The sequence below is a fragment of the Muscardinus avellanarius genome (genome assembly GCF_963383645.1).
Source record: "Muscardinus avellanarius genome assembly, chromosome: 18".
Taxonomy (NCBI): domain Eukaryota; kingdom Metazoa; phylum Chordata; class Mammalia; order Rodentia; family Gliridae; genus Muscardinus; species Muscardinus avellanarius.
Window position 1 is genome coordinate 41084538 of NC_137804.1, and position 8168 is coordinate 41092705.

At 58.8% G+C, this 8168-nt stretch overlaps 1 protein-coding gene across 1 annotated transcript; it reads right to left on the reverse strand.

Moving 5' to 3' along the window:
* Nucleotides 1-1158: 1158 nt before the first annotated feature.
* Nucleotides 1159-6305, reverse strand: TMEM221 (transmembrane protein 221; the record flags this gene model as incomplete). The annotated part of the gene is made up of 3 exons (XM_080714922.1): nucleotides 1159-1628; nucleotides 4271-4356; nucleotides 5977-6305. The coding sequence occupies 3 exons, from the start codon at nucleotides 6303-6305 to the stop codon at nucleotides 1159-1161; spliced, it is 885 nt and encodes a 294-aa protein (XP_080571048.1).
* Between the last annotated feature and the right edge of the window lie 1863 nt (nucleotides 6306-8168).

Below are 8168 nucleotides of genomic sequence, written 5' to 3' on the forward strand. Positions count from 1 at the left end.
AGCCCATTCTACAGACGGGGAAACTGAGGAACGGAGAGGACGCGCTCTGGGCCGCAGCCCACCAGGACGCTCGGCTCGCAGTCTGGCTGAGCTCGGCCAGCACCAGGTTCCAGGGTTCTCGGCCCGCGGCGGCGGACATGGCGCGGATTCTGGGCCCGCGCCGCGTGGGCAGCGGGGGTGCGGGGCCCAGCGCGCTCCTGGCTCGCTCTGGCGCTCAGAACTGGGACCCCTGGTGAGTCACTGTCCCTCTGGGAGCCTCGGTCTCCTCATCTGTAAAATGGAGGAGACACTTAGAGAATCCCTGGCCTAGGCCCCGTCCTCCCCTCTTCTCTAACAGAGCCTCGTGCATTCTGGGAAGCCACTTTTGTGTGTGTGTGTGTGTGTGTGTGTGTGTGTGTGTGTGTGTGTGTGTGTCTGGTACTGGGGATGGAGCCCAGGGTCATTCTCCCTCCGAGCTGCACCCCCAGCCCTACTTTTTATTCTTTATTTTGAAACAGGGTCTCATTGAGTCGCAAAGGGCCTCACTAAGTAGTGGAGGCTGGCCGCGAACCGCGATCCTCCTGTCTCAGCCTCCCAAATGCTGGAACTACAGGTGCGCGCCACCACGCCTGGTTTTATTTTTATTTTTGAAACAGGGTCTCGCTAGGTTGATGAGAGCCCCCACTATTCGCTGAGGTTGTCCTTGAACCTGCAATCCTCCTATCTCAGCCTCCCAAGTATTGGGATGACAGGCGTGTGGCACTGCACCGGCTCTGGGCGGCCGTATTTCTTAGCCTCTCTTGCTCTGAGGTCTGAGCATGGGGCTGGCTCCCTTCTGGCCAGTGGGATGTAAAGCGGAAGCCAGAGCCTCCCAAGACTTCACTTCCAGGAGACCTGGGCCAGGCCTGCCTTGGCCCCTCCCTCCTTGCTGGAGCCCGGCAGCCACTTTGTACCATGAAGCAATCTTTCTTTTTCTCAGCCCCTTTTTGTATTTCTTGTTTTGAAAGAGGGTCTCACTAATTTGCGGAGGCTCTCCCTAATCTGCGGAGGCTGGCCTACAACCTGCGACCCTTCAGGCCCAGCCTCCCGAGCACCTGGATGACGGGCGTGTACACTGTGAGTCTGGACTCTCTCTGAGCCCTCGCTGCCTGCAGCCACCTCTGTCCCTGATGGCTGGGCTCACACCAGCGTGGAGTCCTTGCCTGCGGCCCCTGGCCTGTGGCCCAGCATGCTCCGCATCTCACACGTGACCCCCTCCCAGGGTCCCAGGCCGGCCGGCAGTGTCCGGTGCGCGCGGGATGTAGGCAGCCGGCTCTCCTGGCTGGCCCCCAGGGCTGCAGGTGCCGTGGCAGTGGCCGCCGGCCCCGGGGTCTCCCCGAGGTCCAGGCAGGATGAATAGGGGGTCCGGCGATGGGTACCCTGCTGGGGCTGGGCTCTGGGGCTGGCCTTGGCGCCGTCCGCAGAGCGCGTGGCTTCATCCTCAAAGGACGGTGGGGACAGCTCCCGCAGGCCGCGGCGGGTGGCCCTGGCCGCCCGGAGCAGAGCGTGGGTCAGCACGGCCACCAGAACCAGGGCGCCCGAGCCGAGGATGGAGGCAGCTGCTGCGCCCGTCTCAATCTCAAAAAGCAGCAGGGCATAGATTGACAGTGCTGGGGAAAGAAATGTGACTCCGTTATTCAGTCAACAAACACGCATTCTCCACGCCCCGAGGGAGATCTCCCAAAAGGGGGGCAAGGAGAGAAACCTCTACCATGGACAGGCGCACGCCCACTCCCACCCTGCCATGACCACCACAAACGTCTCCGGGCGTGGCCAGTCTGTTCTGGTAAGAGCGGGATCCTCCATACACACCCCGGCGGCGACACTCACTGCCACCCTGTCTCTGAGTCCAGGATCTCAGACCTGTCTCTTAGGCATCTGTGATATGCGAATGAGACCGGGGTTGGCCAATCAGAGCACTGCTTTCTCTGGTCTTAGTGACTGGCAGAGGGATAGCCTATCAGAGTCAGCCCTGGGACTTTCACTTGGCCTATTGGGACAGCGGTATCTTCCTCCTTGTAGAGGAGGGGAGGAGGGTGGCGGGTGGACTTCTTGGCCCTATCTGGGCTGTTTTTATGCCTTCTCTGACTCTGCATGCTGGTTTTTTATTTTTTATTTTTATTTTATTTTATTTATTTATTTTGCGGTACTGGGGGTGGAATTCAGGGGCATTCTACCTCCGAGCTACACCCACAGCCCTATTTTTTTTTTTTTTTTTTTTGGTGGCGGTACTGGGGTTCCTGGAAGCCTTTCTACCTCTGGGCTACACTCTCTGACTTATTCTTTATATTTTTACTTGGAAACAGGGTCTCTAGAGCCAGCGCAGCTGGCTTCGAACCTGTGCGATCCTCTTGTCTCTGCCTCCCAAGCACAGGGATTACACGCATGCGCCACCACGCCGGGCCTATTTTTTATTCTTTATTTTGAAACAGGGTGTCACTGAGTTGCGGAGGGCCTCGCTAAGTAGCTGAGGCTGTCCACGAACCGCGATCCTCGGGTCTCAGCCTCCCAATGCTGGGATTACAAGCGTGCGCCACCACGCCCGGCTGCATGCTTGCTTTCAAAGATGCCACACTGCACTGGGTCTGGAGTATTAAAACCAGGCCAAGGGCTTTTTTTTCCCCTCCTGTTTCTGGGACTGGAACTCAGGGTGTTCTGCCTCTGAGCTGCATCCTCAGCCCTATTTGTTTTTTGTGTTTTTTGTTTTTTGGTCCTGGGAATAAAACCCAGGGGTATTCTACTACTGAGCCACATTCTTAGCCCTTTTTTATTTTTTATTTGGTAACAGGGCCTCCCTAAGTTGCTGAAAGCCTTGCTAAACGGCCTAAGTTGCTGAGACTGGCCTCAAACCTGGGATCCTCCTGACTCGGTCTCCCAAATCCTGGGATTAGAGGCGTGCGCCACCACATCCCCACCCCGTCTTTTATTTTTGAAAGAGGGCCTCTAGGTTGTGGAGGGCCTCACCGAGTTGCTGAGGCTGGCCACAAACCCGTAACTCTCCTGCCTCGGCCTCCCAAGTGCAGGGATTGCAGGCGTGCGCCACCACGTCTGGCCCTTGTTATTTCTCATGTTGAGACAGGATCTCACTAAATGACCCAGGCTGGCCTCACACTAGAGACCCTCCTGCCTCAGCCTCTCCAGTCGCTGGGATGATAGGCGTGTGAGCCGCTGCGTCCGCCCTGGTCCAAGAATTTTAAAAAGCTCTTTCTTTCTTTCTTTCTTTCTTTCTTTCTTTCTTTCTTTCTTTCTTCCTTTCTTTCTTTCTTTCCTCATTAGTCCTCTGCATCTTGCTTGCAATGAATGGATGCTTCTCTCTAAATGAGGTCAGCTAACCCCAAAAGGAGTTTCAGTGGGAGATAAATGGGTTCTCAGTGCTTAATGAGCTGAGAAGATGTCGCTTTCTTTTTCCATTTGTGATTTGGCTTGTATTTTAGATCGAGGGTATCTTTGTGTGTGTGTGGTGCTGGGGATTAAACCCAGCGCCGTTCTACCTCCAAGCTACACCCCAGCCTTTGTATTTTGGGGTTCCAAACAGGGCCTCACGAGGCTGCTGAGAGGTTCACACGTCGCTGAGGCTGGTCTGGAACCTGCAGTGCTCCTGTCTCGGCCTCCCCGGTGCTGGGTCGCGGCGGTGGCACCAGGCCTGGCTACATGAGGGCACCTTGCTGCTGAGAGCACTGACTTCTCCCAGCCCGTGTGGCCCTCGAGGGCGGAGGCGCTGTATGGAGCGTGCTTACAGGAGCCGGGCGTGGTGGCGCGCGCTTGTCATCCCAGCACTGGGGAGGCTGAGACAGGAGGATCGCCGTTCGAGGACAGCCTCGGCTATTACTTAGTGATGCCCTCTGCAACTCAGTGAGACCCTGTTTCAAAATAAAGGATAAAAAGAGCCGGGGGTGTAGCATGGAGGTGGAATACCTCCAGTTTCAATTCCAGAAGGAAGGAAGGAAGGAAGGAAGGAAGGAAGGAAGGAAGGAAGGAAGGAAAAGACTCAAGACAAAACCGAATTGGAATGTCTTGATGAGCTGTCCTGCTGGGTCAGGTAACACCTGAGGACTTTTGTGGCTGTGAACTCTGAACCCCCTGATGGGGCGTGGACAGTAATCATCCCCGAGGTACTGATGGGTAAACTGAGGCAGAGAGCATTCAGAGAGCACACAGCTGGCCCCAGGGTGGCCAGTTCCAGGGTTGACCCCAATTAGGGGTCATGAACACTTGCCAAACCAGGTCCTACACCCACACCCCCGGCACGCACCTGCTAAGTAGACGGAGACCCCGCAGCAGAACAGGCCGAGGGCCACGTGTCTGAGGACGCGGCAGTCGTAGAGGAACCAGTCAGACCTGGGGGCGGGGCAGCAAGAGCGGGGCTCAGGGGGTGCCGGCTGGAGCAGGGGGCGTGGCGGGGCCCAGCTTCCAGGGAGACAGACCCGTGAGGGCCCAGCCACCATCTATCCACCTCACATCAACTCGTCCATCCAACAGGCCACCCAGCCATGCATTCTCTCATCAACCCACCCCCCTGCCCGCTGCCCACCCACCAGCCCATCCATCCATCCGTCCATCCGTACGTACGCAGATACATACATCAGCCCATTCACCTGTCCACCCATCTCTACATCCATCCACCCATCCACCCACCTGTCCACCCATCAGCCCATCCATCCATCCATCTACCCATCCATCTGTACGTACATACATACATCAGCCCATTTACCCGTCCACCCACCCACCCACCTGACCATCCATCAGTCCCTCTATTCATCCACCCACCTGCCCACTCACCCAATAATCTATCAGCTTATCCATCCATTCACACTTCAGCCTGCCTATCTATCTATCCACCCATTCACCCACCCACTCGCCCAAACATCCATCCATCCATCCATCCATCTGTTCATCCACCTATCATTTACCTTGGGGGGGGGTACTGTGGATTGAACTAGGGGTCTTCTACCTCTCAGCTACACTCCAGCCTTATTTATTTATTTATTTACTGCAGTTCTGGGGATGGACCCCAGGGGCATTCTACCTCTGAGCTATATCCCCAGCCCTATTTCTTATTCTTTACTTTGAAACAGTGTCTCACTGAGTTGCAACGGGTTTCACTAAAGTAGCTGAGGCTGGCCGAGAACCCGATCCTCCTGTCTCAGCCTCCAGAATGCTGGGGTTCCAAGCGTGCCCACCACGCCCCGGCTGGCTTCCCTTCTTTATCATTCAAGGCGATCCTTGGGGGAACATCAGGGTCCATTAGCTCCATGTCCTGGAGGCTGAGAGCCAACCCCAGCCCTCCCCCCGTGGGTGCCAGAGACAGCTTGGGACCGATGGCGCCCGCATTCCGGTGCCCTTTGGCTGGAGGACCTCCTGCAGAGGGTCGAGTTCCTATCTCTCAAAGCCATCAGATTGCCGGGCAGGGTGGCGCACACTTGTAATCCCAGTACTTGGGAGGCTGAGACGGGAGGATCACGGGTTCGTAGTCAGCCTCAGCTACTTAGTGAGACCCTGTTTCAAAATAAAGAATAAAAACTAGGGCTGGGGGTGTAGAGAGGAGCTTTGATCCCCTGTACTACAAAAACAAAAACAAGACGACAACAACAACAACAAAAAAACCCTACCAGATCCTGCACCAGCACGGGGCTTCTCTCCCCCAGCTCCCCGGGCTGGGTCACCCGCTGGCCCCCTCCCAGAAGCAGTTCAACCCACGCCCTGCCTGCACCCCGAGGAGGCGCCCGCCTCCCTGAGCCCCGCGAGGAGCCGAGGAGCCGGCCGAGGCCGGCGGCGGCAGGACTCGGCGTGGGGAAGGACCGCACACGGCCTGGGACTACAGGTGCTGGGCCCCATCTGAAACATCCTCCTCCGCAGAATGGGACTCGGCATGGCCGGCGGCGGGAGGGGGAGAGGGGAGGAGGGAGGGGAGGGGGGAGGGGGAGCGCTGCCCCCCAGGCCCCCGGGCGCCCCTCCTACCTGCCGGGGCCGGGCCCCCGCGCCAGCTCGGCGCCCAGGTGGCCGCAGAGCGCGGCCAGGAGCAGGCAGGCGAGGCCGAGCACCAGCGCCAGCGCGGCCAGCGCTCCGGCCAGCGGCAGCAGCGCCCCCGCCGCGGCCTCGGGCAGCCCGGGGCCGGCGCCCAGCCCCGCGCCCGGCCCCGCGCCCGGCCCGGCCCGCGGGCCCCGCAGCTCGGCGCGCCCCGCCTGCAGCTGGAACAGCAGCTGCGCCGCCAGCGCCGCCAGCACGGCCGCCGGGATGCCCAGCAGGGTCATGGCGGCCAGCACCCGGCCGCCGTACGACCGCGCCATGGCGGGGCCGCGCCGGGACGCTCGGGAGCCCGGGGGTCGAGGAGCCGCTGGGCCGCGGACCCCGAAGCGCGCCCGGGAGGACCGGGGCGGGGCCCGAAGCTCCGCGAAAACTTAGGCGAGAGTACTGTCTTCGCGGGACTCCCGCACAGGCGCCCCCTCGGGGTCTGGGCGGCGGCAGCGGGCGGGGCCGTGGGCGGGGCCGGCGTGGGCGTGGTCTGCGGGCGGGGCTGGTGTGGGCGGGGCTGATGTGGGCGGAGCCTGGTGGGCGGGGCGGGTATGGGCGGGACCTGGTGGGAGGGGTTGATGGGGCGGAGCCTGTGGGTAGGGCTGATTAGGGCGGGGCCTGGCCGGCGTGTTGGTGGGGGCGGAGCCTGGTGGGCCCGGTTGGTGGGCGGGGCCTGGTGGGCGCAGTTGATGGGGCGGGGTAGATGGGGCGGAGCCTGTTGGGCTGATATAGACGGGACCTGGTGGGAGGGGTTGATGAGGAGGAGCCTTGGGCAGGGCTGATGGGGGCGGAGCCTGAGAGGGTGGGGTTGATGTGAGCGGAGCCTGGTGGGCAGGGCTCACATGGACGGAGCCTGGTGGGCAGGGTTGATGTGGGCGGAGCCTAGCGGGGCAGAGCTGATGTGGGCGGAGCCTAGCGGGGCAGGGTTGGTGTGGGCGGGGCCTGGCAGGGTAGGGCTGATGCGGGCGGAGCCTAAGTGGGCGGGGTTGACGTGGGGTCTGGTGGGGGCTGATCGGGGCGGGACCTGGTGGGGCGGGACTGCTATGGGCGGGGCCTGTTAGTCGATGTGGGGGGTCCTGGTGGGCGTGGTTGTGGGCGGGGCGGTCGCTCCTACAGGTGCTAGGGCCAGCCCGGATCTAGAGATCTGGCAAAGGGTTTGTTCCTAAAGGTTCAGTCCCACCCTTTTCCGCTCCCCTCCTCCCTGCTCCCACCCTATCACCTAAACACCTCTTTCTTTTTCTTTTCTTTTTTTGCATGGTGCTGGAGATTGAACCCAGAGGCATTCTACCTCTGAGCTACACCCCCCAGCCCTATTTTGTTTCTTTTATTAGGAAATAGGGTCTTGCCAAGTTGCTGGCAGCCACGCTAAGTTGCTGAGGCTGGCTTGGGACCTGCGATCCTCCTGTATCAGCCTCCCAAGTATTGGGATTACAAACATGCGCCACCATGCCTGGCTGCACCTTTTTCTCTTTTTATTATTTATTTGTTTATTTGTTTATTTATTATTGTGGTCCTGGGGATTGACTCAGAGACATTCCACCTTTGCGCTCCACTCTTAGCCCGACTTGATTTCTTACTTGGAAACAGGGTCTCCCTAGGTTGATTGGCCTCATTACTTGCTGAGGCTGTCCTCAGACCTGCTCCTCCTGTCTCAGCCTCTCAAGTACTGGGACTGCAGGCCTCCAGAAAAACTCTCTCTTCCTCCCTTCCTTTCTTTTTCCTTCACTCTCACTTTCTCTTTTGTTTGTTTGTTTGTTTGTTTTGATACTGGAGGTTGAACCCAGAACCATTCTACCTCCAAGCTATGGTCCCAACCCTATTTTAGTTTAGTTTTTGTTTCTGCTTTGGTTTTTTTTTTGTTGTTGTTGTTTTTTGTTGTTGTTGTTGTTGTTTTGCGGGTCTGGGGATGGAACCCAGGGGCATTCTACCTCCGAGCTACACCTCCAGCCCTATTTTTTATTCTTTATTTTGAAACAGGGTCTCATTGAGTTGCAGAGGGCCTCACTAAGTAGCTGCGGCTGGCTCTGAACCGCCATCCTCCTGTCTCCGCCTCCCGAATGCCTTTTTTTTGGGGGGGGGGTACTGAGGATTGAACCTAGAGGCATTCTACGTCCAAGCTAAGCCCAAGCCCAATTTTA